This window comes from Rhinopithecus roxellana, chromosome 6 (assembly GCF_007565055.1).
Source record: "Rhinopithecus roxellana isolate Shanxi Qingling chromosome 6, ASM756505v1, whole genome shotgun sequence".
NCBI classification, from domain to species: Eukaryota; Metazoa; Chordata; class Mammalia; order Primates; family Cercopithecidae; genus Rhinopithecus; species Rhinopithecus roxellana.
The window spans coordinates 152956555-152969726 of NC_044554.1; the positions used below are offsets into that span (position 1 = coordinate 152956555).

At 36.1% G+C, this 13172-nt stretch overlaps 1 protein-coding gene and 1 long non-coding RNA gene across 7 annotated transcripts in view; one reads left to right on the forward strand and one right to left on the reverse strand.

Annotated features, from left to right (window-relative positions):
• The window catches only part of NPSR1 (neuropeptide S receptor 1), a 234901-nt gene that overhangs the window by 83561 nt on the left and 138168 nt on the right, over window positions 1-13172 (reverse strand). For 3 of the 6 annotated variants that reach the window (XM_030932651.1, XM_030932652.1, XM_030932650.1), the window contains exon 3: window positions 11639-11742. The exons of 2 other annotated variants lie outside the window; for them this stretch is intronic. In XM_030932651.1, the coding sequence (XP_030788511.1) occupies window positions 11639-11742 (104 nt within the window). The remainder of the gene's footprint in view (window positions 1-11638; window positions 11743-13172) is intronic. One more of the 6 variants, XM_030932653.1, reaches the window with a different exon arrangement.
• The window catches only part of LOC115898285, a 137477-nt gene that overhangs the window by 26556 nt on the left and 97749 nt on the right, over window positions 1-13172 (forward strand). The gene's annotated exons all lie outside the window — the stretch shown is intronic.

A 13172-nucleotide genomic window follows, 5' to 3' on the forward strand; every position in this document is an offset into this window, starting at 1 on the left:
TGTCCCCATTGTTTGTTTTTGGCACCACTGTTGAAGATCAGTGGACCACACATACATGGATTTATTTCTGGCTTCTTTATTCTGTTTCATCCGTCTGTATGTCTGTCTTCATGCCAGTGCAACACTGTTTTGTGTACTGTAGCTTCATAATATATTTTGTAAGCAGGAAGTGGGATGCTTTGAGCTTTGTTCTTTCTCAAATTGACAATTCTGGGACTTTTGTGATTTAATTTGAATTTTTGAATTTTTTTCAATTTCTGTCAAACATGTTGGGATTTTGATAGGGAATGCATTGAATCTGTAGATAGCTTTGATTTATAGACACTTTAAAAGTATTAAGTCTGTATATTTATGAAAACAGGATGCTTTTCCAATTTTTGTCTTGTTTAATTTCTTTCATCAATGTATTTAATTTTTTATGTATAAGTCTATCACCTCCTTAGTTAACTTCATTTCTAGGTATTTTATTCTTTTTGGAGTTACTGTAAATAGATTCTAATTTTTTTGGATAGTTCATTGTTAGTGTATAGCAACATTACTGGCTTTGTATGTTTATTTTGTATCCTGCAATTATAGCAAATTCATTTGTTAGTTTTCATGGTTTTTTGGTGGTGTTTAGTGTTTTGTGTGTGTGTGTGTGTGTGTATATGTATATATATATATATAAAATATTATATATATATATATGTATGTAAGATCAGGTCATCTTCAAATAGAAAGATTAAGTTTGTCCTTTCTGATGTGAATGCCTTTCTTTTTCTTTTCTTTTTTTTTCTTACCTTACTTCTCTGGCTAGAACTTCCAGTACTATGTTGGATAGAAGTTGCGATAGTGAGCATTCTTATCTTGTTCCTGATCTTAGAAGAAAAACTTTTAGTTTATCCCTGTTGACTGTGATATTAGCAGTGGACTTGTCATACATGGTCTTTATTTGTTGAAGTACTTCTCTTCTGTACCTAATTTGTTGAGCATTTTTACTACAAAAAGATGTTGAATTTTGACATGATCTTTTTCTGCATCTATTGAGATGATCATATGCCTTTTATCCTTCATTTTGTTAATATAGTATGTCACATTTATTAATTTGTGTATGTTAAACTATCGTTGCATTCCAGGAATAAATTACACTTAATTATGGTGAATAATACTTTAAATGTGCTATTGAAGTATGTTCATTAGTATTTTGTTGAGGATTTTTAAACCTATGTTCATCAGGGTTATTGCCCTGTAATTTTCTCATAGTATCTTGTCTGAGTTTGTTATCAGAGTAATGCTGACCTCATAAAATGAGTATGAGAGTAAACACTTGTTTTCACTTTTTTGGGGAAAGACTTTGAGAAAGATTGTTATTAGTTCTTCTCTAAGTGTTTGGTAGAATTTTGCAGTGAAGCCATCTGATCCTGGTCTTTTCTTGGAATGGAAATATTTTATTACTGATTAAACGTCCTTAGTATTGGTTTTTTCAGATTTTCTATTCCTTCGATACTCAAAGTCTTGGTAGTTTTTGTGTGTCTGGGAACTTACCCATTTCTTCTAGGTTATCTATTTTTTTTTTTTTTTTTTTTTTTTTTTGCTCACTGCAAACTCCGCCTCCTGGGTTCAAGTGATTCTCCTGCCTCAGCCTCCCGAGTAGTTGGGATTACAGGTGCCCGCCACCACGCCCAGCTAATTTTTGTGTCTTTAGTAGAGACGAGGTTTCTCCATGTTGGTCAGGCTGGTGTCGAACTCCTGACCTCAGGTGATCTGCCTGCCTCGGCCTCCCAAAGTGCTGGCATTACAGGCATGAGCCACTAGGCCTGGCTGACATTTAATTTTTCATATCACCTCTTACGATGCTTTTTGTTTCTGTGGTATCAGTTGTAATGTCTCTGCTTTCATTTCTAATTTTGAGTTTTCTTCTTCTTCCTAGTTATTCTAGCTAAAGGTTTGAAACTAACTCTTCATTGATCTTTTCTTTGTTTTTCTAGTCTCCATTTGTTTTCTTTCTTCTCTATTTGTTATTCTTTATGCGCTTTTACTAAAGGACTTACTTCATTCTTCTTCTAGTTACTTAAGTAGTAACATTAGGTTATTTATTTTAAATCTTTTGTTTGATGTAGGTATTTATTGTTATAAACTCCCCGCTTAGATCTGCTTTTGTTGCATCCCATAAGCTTCATTAGGATGTGTTTTCATTTTCATTTATCTTAAGATATTTAAAAATTTTGCTTTTAATTTCTTCTTTGACCCATTGATTGTTTAGGAGTATGTTGTTTAATTTTCATGTTTGTAACATTTTTGAAATTCCTTTTATTATTGATTACTAGTTTCATATCACTGTTTTTGAAAAAAAGTAATTTATATATTTCTTTTTTTTTTTTTTTTTTTTTTTTTTTTTTTTGAGACAGAGTCTCGCTCTGTCGCCCAGGCTGGAGTGCAGTGGCCGGATCTCAGCTCACTGCAAGCTCCGCCTCCCAGGTTCACGCCATTCTCCTGCCTCAGCCTCCCGAGTAGTTGGGACTACAGGCGCCCGCCACCTTGCCCGGCTAGTTTTTTTGTATTTTTTTAGTAGAGGCGAGGTTTCACCGTGTTAGCCAGGATGGTCTCGAGCTCCTGACCTCGTGATCCGCCCGTCTCGGCCTCCCAAAGTGCTGGGATTACAGGCTTGAGCCACCGCGCCCGGCCTAGTAATTTATATATTTCAATCTTAATTTTGTTGTGACTTGTTTTGTGGTTTACTCTATGATTATCCTGCAGAATGTTCCTTGGGTGCTTCAAAAGATTATATATTCTGCTGCCACTAGGTGAAATGTTCCATATGTGTCTATTAGGTCCATTTGGTCTGAAGTGTAGTTTAAGTCCAATGGTTCTTTACTGATTATCTGTCTAGATAATCTGTCTATTATTAAAAGTGGGATTTTGAAGACGTATGATTTTATTGCTGTCTATTTCTCTCTTCAGGTCCATTAATATTTGCTTTATATATTTAGGTGATCCAATGTAGGGTCCATATATATTTACAATTGTTATTCTTCCTGATGAAACAATCCCTTTACTGTTATACAATGACCTTATTTGCCTCATTTTACAATTTTTTACTTAAAATCTATTCTATGTGATGTAAGTGTAGCAATCCCTCATCTATTTTGGTTTCCACTTGCATGAAATATCTTTTTCCATCTGTTTACTTTCAATTATATGTGCCCTAAATTGCCATTTTGATAATTGTATTCTGGCTATCATGTATTTTTTTTTTTTTTCTGTCTTCTACTCTTTCTGCTTTGTGCATTTTTTCCCTTTCTTCTATTTTTTCTGTCTTCTTCTGTGATTGATGCTTTTCTCTAGTGGTATGCTTTGATTCCTTACTTTTTAATTTTTGTGTATCTACTGCAGGTTTTGCTTTGTGGTTACCTTGAGACTTACAAAGGAACGTCTTATACTTATAACCAGTGATTTTAAAATGATTATAACTTAACTTTGATTACATACAAAAACTCTACACTTTTACTCTACCACCCCCATTTTAGTTTTTTATGTCACAATTAAAATTTTTTTATATAGTATATCGCTTAACACACTGCAAATAAGCCTCATTTTGTCATGATTTACTTTATTTTTCTTCACAGAGAGTGCATTTTTTATAAATTGAAGGTCTGTGGCAACCCTGTGTTGAGCAAGTCTGTCATTTTTCAAACAGTATGTGTTTACTTCATGTCTGTGTCATATTTTGGTTATTTCAAACTTTTTCATTACTATTGTTATTATTATTATTAGGTCCATTAAGGCTGTCTGTGATCAGTGATGTTTGATGATACTATTGTAATTGTTTTGTGGTGCTGTAAACCGCATCTGTGTAAGGTGACAAACTTAACTGATAAATGTTGCGTGCATACTGACAGCTCCACCAACTGGTTGTTCCTCCAGCTGTCTCCCTCTCCTCAGATGTTCCTATTCTCTGAGACCCAGTAATATTGAAATTAGGCCAATAAATAGCCCTGAAATTGTCTTTAGGTATTCAAGTGATAGGAAGAGTCACACATCTCTCACTTTAAATCAAAAGCTAGAAATGACTTAGCTTAGGGAGAAAAAGCATGTCAGAAACCAAGATAGGCCAAAAGCTTAGTTTGGGGCTGGTTAGCCAAGTTGTGAATGTAAAGGAAAATTTCTTGAAGAAAAGTAAAATGACTACTTCAGTGAACACACAAATTATAAGAAAATGAAACAAACTCGCTGCTGATATGGAGACAGTTTTAGTGGTCTGAATATATGATCAAACTAGTTGCAACATTAAGCCAAAGCCTAATACAGAGCAAGATCTTAAAACTCTCTTCACCTCTATGAAGGCTGAGAGAGTTGTGAAAGCTGCAGCAGAAAAGTTTGAAGCTAGCATAGTTTGTTTCATGAGGTTTCAGGATAGAAGTTGTCTCTGTAACATAAACATGCAAGGTAAAGCACCAAGTGATAATATAGAAGTTGCACTAAGTTATCCAGAATATCGAGGTTAGATAACTGATGAAGGTGGCTACACTAAACGATAGTTTTTCAGTGGAAACAAACATTCAAATACTAGAAGAAGATGCCATCTAGGGCTTCTACAGCTAGAGAGGAGAAGTCAGTGCCTGGCTTCAAAGCTTCAAAGGACATGATGATATTCTTTTTAGTGGCTAATGCAGCTGGTGACTTTGAGTTGAAGCCAATGCTCATTGATCATTCTAAAGATCCTAGGGCCCTTAACAATTAGACTAATCTACTGTGCCTGTGCTCTATAAACAAAACAACAAAGCCTAAAGGGCAGCACATTTGTTCACAGCATGGTTTACTGAATATTTTAAGCTCCCTGTTGATATCTACTGCTCAGAAAAAAGGATTCCTTTCCAAATATCACTGCTCATTGACAATGCACATTGCTACCCAAGAGCTTGGATGAAGACGAACAAAAAAATTAAACTTGTCTTCATTTCTGCTAACACAATATCCATTTTGCATCCCGTAGATCAAGGAGTAATTTTGACTTTCCAGTCTTATTATTTAAGAATTTAGGAAACACATTTTGTAAGGACATAGCTACCATATTCCTCTGCTGGATCAGGACAAAGGAAATTAAAAACCTTCCAGAAGGGCTCACTACTTAGATGTCATTAAGAACATTCATGATTTATGGGAGAAGGTGAATGTATCAACATTTACAGGAGTTTAGAATGTTGATGCCAACTCTCATGAATGACTTTGATGGGTTCAAGTTTTCACTGGAGAAAGGTACTGCAAATGTGGTGGAAATAGCAAGAGAAATAGAATTAGAAGTGGAGTGTGTAGATGTGACTGAATTGCTTCCTTCTCTTAATAAAACTTGACTGGATGAGGAGTTGCTTATTATGAATGAGCAAAGAAAGTGATTTCTTGAGATGGAATCTACTCTTGATGATAATGCTGTGAACATTGCTGAAATGATAACAAATAGTTTAAACTAGTACATAAATATATTTGATAAAAACAGTGGCAAGTTTTGAGAGAATTGACTCCAGTTTTAAAAGAAGTTCTACTCTGGGTAAAATGCTATAAAACAGTATTGCATGCTACAGATAATTTTTTGTGTGTAAGGAAAAGTCAGTTGATGCAACAAACTTCATTGTTGTCTGATTTTAAGAAATTGCCACAGCCACCTCAACCTTTGGCAACCACAACTCTAATGAGTCAGCAGTCATCAACATCAAAGCAAGACCTTCCAGCAGTAAAAAGGCCAATATTTGACGAAGGCTCAGATGATTGTTAACTTTTTATTTTAGAAATTAAGTATTTTTAAATTAACATATATACTTCTTAGACATATTATTGCACATTTAATAGGCTACAGTAAAATGTAAACATAACTTTTATATGTACTGGGAAACAAAAATATTATATGATTAGCTTTATTGTGATATTTGCTTTATTTAGGCATTCTGGAATTGAATCCACAATGTTTCTGAGGTATACCTATATTGTAGCGATTGTTAGTTTTAATAGTTTTGTCTTTTAGCCTTTATCCTAATGATGTCACTGATTTACACACCACCATTACAGATTAGAGTATTGTAAAGGTACTTACTTTTCACAGTGAGTGATAGAGTTTTATACGTTTTCATGTCACTAATTAGCTTGCTCTTTTTTTTCCTTTAGCTTGCTCTTTTTTTTTTTCTTTTCCTTTCACTTGAAGAATTCCGTGTAGAATTTTTGGAAAATAGGTTTGGTGGTGATGAACTCCTTCAGCTTTTGTTTGTTTGGGGAAATCTTTCTCTCTACTTGATTCCTAAAGGACAGTTTTGTTGGGTAAATATTTTTGGTTGGCAGTTTGTTTTTCCTTCCTTACATATGTTCTTCTGTTCTCTCCTGTTCTGCAAGGTTTCTGCTGAGAAATTTTCTGCTAGCCTTGTTATAACTGTCTTATATGTGATTTGCTTCTTCTCTCTTGCTGTTGTCAGGATTTTCTCTATGTTTTTGATTTTTGACAGTTTGATTATACTATGTCTTGGCATAGTCTTATTTTCATTGAATCTGATTGGAAACTTTTGAACTTCTGGTACCTGGATATTTATATCTTTCCCCAGATTTGCTAACTATTCTGCCATTATTTCTTTAAACAATCTCTCTTTTTTTCCCTCTCTCATCTCCTTCTATAACTCCTATAACTTGTATGATATAGTTTGGCTATGTCCCTACCCAAATCTCATCTTGAATTTTAGTTCTCATAATCCCTACATGTCATGGGAGAGATTCAGTGGGAGATAATTAAATCATGGAGGTGGTTTCCTCCAAGGTATTCTCATGATAGTAAGTTCTCATGATATCTGATGGTTTTATAAGGGGCTTCCCCGTTTGCTCAGTTCTCATTTTCTTTCTCCTGCCGCCTTGTGAAGAAGGACATGTTCGCTTTCCCTTCCACCATGATTGTAAGTTTCCTGAGGCCTCCCCAACCCTGTATAACTGTGAGTCAACTAAAGCTCTTTCGTTTATAAATTACCGAGTCTTGGATACATTCTTATAGCAGCATGAGAAGGGACTAATGCATTGCACATTTTCTCTTTTGATGCTGCCTCATAAATCTCTTATGTTTTCTTTATCTTTTCTCATTCTTTTTTCTTTCTTCTTCTTTAGTTGTATATTTTCAAATAACTTGTTTTTCAGTTCACAGTTTATTTGTCTACTTGATAATTTCTGCTGTTGATGCTGTCTAGTGCATTTATTATTTCATTTATTATGTTTTTTAGCTCCAGAATTTCTATTTGATTAAAACAATAATTTCAATCTCTCTCTTTAATTCTTTGTTTTGGTTGTACTGTTTTACTGATTTCATTGAATTACTTCTCTGTACTTTAAGTTCCCTAAGCTTTCCTAAAACAATTATTTTGATTTTTTAGGTCAGGCATTGCATATATCTCTATTTCATTGGGGCCAGTTACTGTAAAATTACTGTGTTCTTTTGATGTTGTTATGTCTTTTTTTATGTTTATTTTTGCCTTATGTTGATGTGTGTGTGTTTAGTAAAGCAGTCAAATGCACACATATCAACATAAGGCAAAAATAAACATTAACAAAACCAAAAAGAATCACCTTTCAGATTTTGTGAGCTAGTGCACTATGGAAAGACCATACGCTATAGGGGAGGGTTTGTTGGGTGGTGTAGCATCAGTGATGGTGTAGGTTTGTAGTCTCTGTGTAGCTTTTTCAGCTCAGGTCAGAGTTGATAAAGATCATAAGGATCCTCAGTGGCCAAAGCAGTGGCTATTGGCAGTGATCCTCAGTGACCAAAGCAGTGAATATTGGCAGTAGCAGCAAGAATTGATTGGGTCTTCAGTGGTGATGGCTGCTAAGGTTCTTCTGATCTTTCCTCCCACTAGGGAAGCTGGCACTGAGAAGATTTCTCTTGGTACTAGATCTGGCTTGTAGGGCCTCTCATAGTGGCAGTACCACCAGTGTCTGATGGGTGACATTCATGGAGTAGCCATGGAACTGAGGTCTGATGCATGGGCTCACATGGAGAGACTGTGGCTCTGGGATTAGAGTGGTAATGACACTGGTGCTCAAAGGGCAGATTCCCCTTCTGCTGCATGGTATAGTATGTGAGGCACGGGTGCACCTGCAAAGTAGTGTGGGAGCTAGAACACAGTCTTTCAGTGGCTTCAGGGTTGGGGCAAGGCATAGCTCTCTATGGATGAGCTGTTGCCTAGGGCACAGTTGTCCCTGCTGTAATGTTGGTAATAGTATACATAAGCATTAGTCAAGGAGACAAGGATGAGAGTACAGGTATGCACAGAATTATAATGGCTCTGAGGCCTGGGTGGGGATAGCTCTCTATGGTGGTAAAGTCAGTGTCTGAAGTGTGGACACATGCAGGCAGAGTTTAACATTGGGGCTTGGAGTGTTAACTAGCTTACTATGGAGCTGGCTGTGGTGTTAAACACATGGGTGGGCCCAGTGTAGTCAGAGTGTCAGTCTGGAGTGTGGGCATTCCCAGGGTGGCCATGGCTCCAGGGCTGAAGCTTACACATGGTTGGGAGAGGTGGTGACCCCATTCCCAAAGTAGCTCAACAGCAACTCCTTCTTGGGGTATAGAAGGGAAGTATAGCCACATCTCCCCTTCTGGGGTTCTCTTGCAGGAATGACTGTTGGTTACTCAGTGGGAAAAGATCCTAGAGTCTCCTGTGGAGCAGGCCACTAGAGACAATGTTGGTCCTTTCTGTGTCTAATACTGATAGCTTCCACTTTTCTTCTTTGTTCCTAGCCAAATCATGGCTAGGAATAAAGAAGAAAGGTTGTTGTTGCAAATTCTTTAATGGGCCCTTGAGTCCTCTCTGGGCTATTTTAGTTTGTGAATAGCTGTTTATACTTGAATGCTTTGGAGGGATGAAGGTGAATATCTCCTACTCCACGATCTTGGTGATAGCTCCTAAAAAGAGATTTTCTTAAATTTCAGAAACTATTAATTCCCCCATTCATTGCAGAGGAGGTCTGTGTGAATGTTGGAGCATGATTTTGACACTTAGCCAGGCAACTGACAATTCTGTTTTTGCCCTCACTTCCTGCTTGCACAAAGCCTCAAGGTCATTCACAGGTGACAGCTCAGTGCATTCTCTATTTCTTCCTTAGGATGAGCACAGTCCTGGGCATATACCTGGTCTTCTAGATTTTTGGGAATATGTCAGATTTTCAAATCCCCTATGGATAGCTCATTACTCAGCTTATGTTTTAAAGCTTTGGTTAGTCTAGGGTTTTCCCTGACTATTATCCAATACCTTAGTCATAAGCAAAGTTAATCAATTGCCTGTAACTGTTTTGACAAATGCCCAGAGGAAAAAGGTTTTTCACAGTGGGTGAGTTCTGATTTAAGTAAAATAAAGACAGCCTTGCAAGTGGAGTCTTTCAGAGAACTGCCAGACATGTCAAATAATGGCAGTTTCTTGGGAATTTGAAAGGGCTCTATCCCGGTTTTGCTTTCTACAGTGGCTGCCAGACAATTTGTTTTCACTATGAATGGGTGCTGTTACTTTTTCAGGCTATTACAGAGTTGGATACTGGGGGATGAGAATAATGCAAGCCAAAGCACCACAGAGCTCATTTTTTCTCACTGAGATTCAGCCATTTTCCTGAATAAATGCTCCCTGGGTAATTGCAAGTCTTTGGTTAATTTCCAGAGTCCTACAAATTTGATTCTGATAATTTTTGCCAATTTTCACGCTTTCTTTACAGAAGAGAGAATTATCAGAATTTCGTTCTCTATCACTTTCCCTATGTCAAAAGATACATTTTATATATAGTATTATCTTAACACTTATATTATAGATACAGTTAGAAAAAATGTTACTGACATGAATATTTCTAAATCAAGAAGACATTTTAAAGTTATTAATTAGGAGAAACTACAGGCTATCAAATGCTTTGGAAAAATATGAAGATAGTGTGGTTGCCAACCTCCAACATGTCGAAAATAATCCTTGCTTCCTAGTTTTGTGGTTCTTCTTTCCGCATACTGAATCTGAGTTGATTTGTACAACCAAAATAATCATATGAAAGTGATGGTCTATGACCTTTGAGTCTAGTTCATAAAATACATTGCCACTTCCACTTTGGTCACTTGAATAGGTTATTCTTGGAAAAACCAGCTACTATGTTGTGAGGACACTAAAACATACCTATAGAGAGGCCCGTGTGGAGAACTGAGTATTCCACTGAAACCAACACTAATTTACCACCTATGTGAGTGACCCATCTTGTCCAGTCCCAGCCAAGCATTCTGTGACTACAGTATCACAAAGCATCTGACTGAACCTTTTGATAAGCCTTTATCCAGATCTGCCTAGCCAAGCTGTTCCTGAATTCTTGACTAATAGAAACTGTGAGATAATAAATATTTATTGTTTTAAGCCACTAAGTTTTGTCATAATTTGTGTCTCAGCAATTGATTACTAATATAAGTAATTGAAAGCATTTATTTACAAGGAAGCAAATATCCTCAGAAAGAAATTGAAATATGTTTTTAAAAATTTCCCCTGAGAAATTACTAGCCGTGCATAATAGTAAAGTCTCTTTCAGACATACCAAACTTTCAAGGTTATATTCAGAGCACAAAAGAAGATTGTAACTCTTAACTATTCCATGTTCATTTTCTGAATATGGAATAACTTCATTACCAAGACCTGAAAATAATAAAACCAATGAAAAGAATTATAATTTTACTTATAAATACAGATACAAAGATCCTAAAAGACTCTACTAACAAATGGAATCTAGAATCTAGCAGGATAAAGCTTTCTAGAAATGCATTATATATACATAAAGCTATGATAATTTAGACCTGAAGTACTAGCATCAGAATAAAAATATATTAATAAAAAATAATTTTCAGAACTCAGAAACAGCACCTCAAACCTAATACCAGTTATAAAATAATCCATTCTTTCCATACTTAGTTGAAGTGTCTAAATCTGTATTATAAACATCTAATGCATATTAACAATATGAGTATGGATGTATGTAAATATGTATATATGTAATATTTTAAATCAAATATACATGTGATACATAAATGTGGCTTACAATGAAGCAGATTGACATTCCAAGCATGGATATCTTTAATCTAAAAATAGATCTTAGGAAAAATTAAAAAAAAATCTTTCAGTTATAAAATCATTCCAAAAGGAAAACAGGAAATTTGAGAGGAAGAAATTCAAATGCCAATAGATACTTTAAAAAGTATAATTTAGGCAGTAATTCAATAAGTAATAGTTATTTTCTAACAAATTCCCTTTGTTTTACAAAAAAGAACAGTAGCCAGTGTTGAGTTCATTTGAGAAGTAAAAGGTAAATATAATTAACAAACTTTTTTGGAAATTATCCACAATATGCCAAAATCCTTAATATTGACCCAGACATTTTTAGTTAACATTTGAAATATGAATGCTTTACATCCTTATCATTGCTCATTTGTGTTTTCTTTATGTAGATAGTATTTTTAGCAAAGGAAATACATTAAAAATCTTTCACATTTTCATTGTCCTTCCACCTAGGAGAAAGCGGGCAGTTTGATACATAGGAATGCAGGGTTTTATATTATTTTCCTTATAATAAATCTAAGAGCTAACTTTGGTATCAGTTTGTCTCATCACATTTGGAAGGTGTTACATACCTGTAAATAGCGGACCACTCGGCAAACCAGATCAGGTGCCATGAAGTCTCCAGTGAATCGCCAGATAATATCTGTCAAGATGTTGACTAGTCCTGTGAAAGAATCTAACAAAAACATACAAGTGCTTACATGCAGGGTTTTTTTTTGTTGTTGTTGTTTTGTTTTTTGTTTGTTTTTCAAATTTTCAGGTAAGCCACAATAGAAATGAAATCTTGGAGAGGTTCACTTTTTTTTCTCCTTCCTGATTTATCAGATGGCCACTGAGGAAAAGTAAAGCAAAGCAGGAGTTCTTTGACTTATATTATTGCAGCTTCTTACCACTTAAATGTAACCACCTAGGAAGAATTTCAATAATGACTGAAGAGGAATCACACTAATCATAACAAACCTTTTAAGTCATAGAGCAGAAGTTTTCAGGGTAGTAGGTTTGTACTAAAGACAGCACTGTGTGAGAATCAAGAGGACAAAATTGAGAAAAGCAAAATTGTTATCTTTGGAGAATACTTCAAGATTCCTCTTACTACACCCATTGTTTTGCAAATTGGACCTCTTGTTTCTCCTTACACCCAGTCTCAGTCCCCCTGCTCCCAGGTTTCTTTGCTTTCTTCTCCTTTCCACTTTCAACATCTGCCCTTGGAAAACAGCAAGTGTATCATCTGTCAACTTAATTCATGTACTTGGTTGAATTACAGAGGAACTAAGGCCAAGATCAGGACATTTGTCCTCTTGTGGGCAGGTCATCTGTACTCAATTCTATAGTTACAGATTGTACAAACTGTGTAGATGTTTATAGCAGAAATGGCAAAATAGGCTATATGTCTAAATCTGCCCCTCACCCCTCCATGACAGACATCACTAATTTATCATATAATTCGGAATCTTTCTCAAAAGAGTGCTGCAGGCAAGATTGCAGAATAGAAGACTCCACTGATCATTCCCTCTTCCACCCTCAGCAAGGACACCAATTTAGCAACCATCTACACACACAAAAAAGTAGCTTTGTAAGAACCAAAAATCAGGTGATCACTCATAGTACTTGGTTTTAACTTCATATTGCTGAAAGAGGCACCGAAGAAGTAGAAAATAAACAATTTTAAATCTCTGACGCCACCCCTCTCCCATTCCCCAGCAATGGCGGCAGGGTATGGAGAGCTTTCCTAGGTGCTAGAGGAGGAAAGCACAGCAATTGTGAGGCACTGAACTTAGTGCTGTCCTATTACAGCATAAAAGAAAACAGGACCAAACTCAGCTGATGCCCCCCGCATGGAGGGAGCATTTATATCAGCTCTAGCCAAAAGGAAATCACCAATCCTAGTGGTCAGAACCTGAGTTCCTACAGGCCTTACCACTGCAAGCTCAAGTACTCTGGGGCTCTAAATACACTCACTGGAAAGTCAGTCTAGACCACAAGGAGTACAACTTTCAAGCAAGTTCTAGTGCTGAACTGAGCCCAGAGCACAGTCACAACAGGAGAGGGCACTGGTCAGCTTTGAGAGGCCCCCTTTCCAGGCCCTAGCTCCTGGGTGGCATTTCT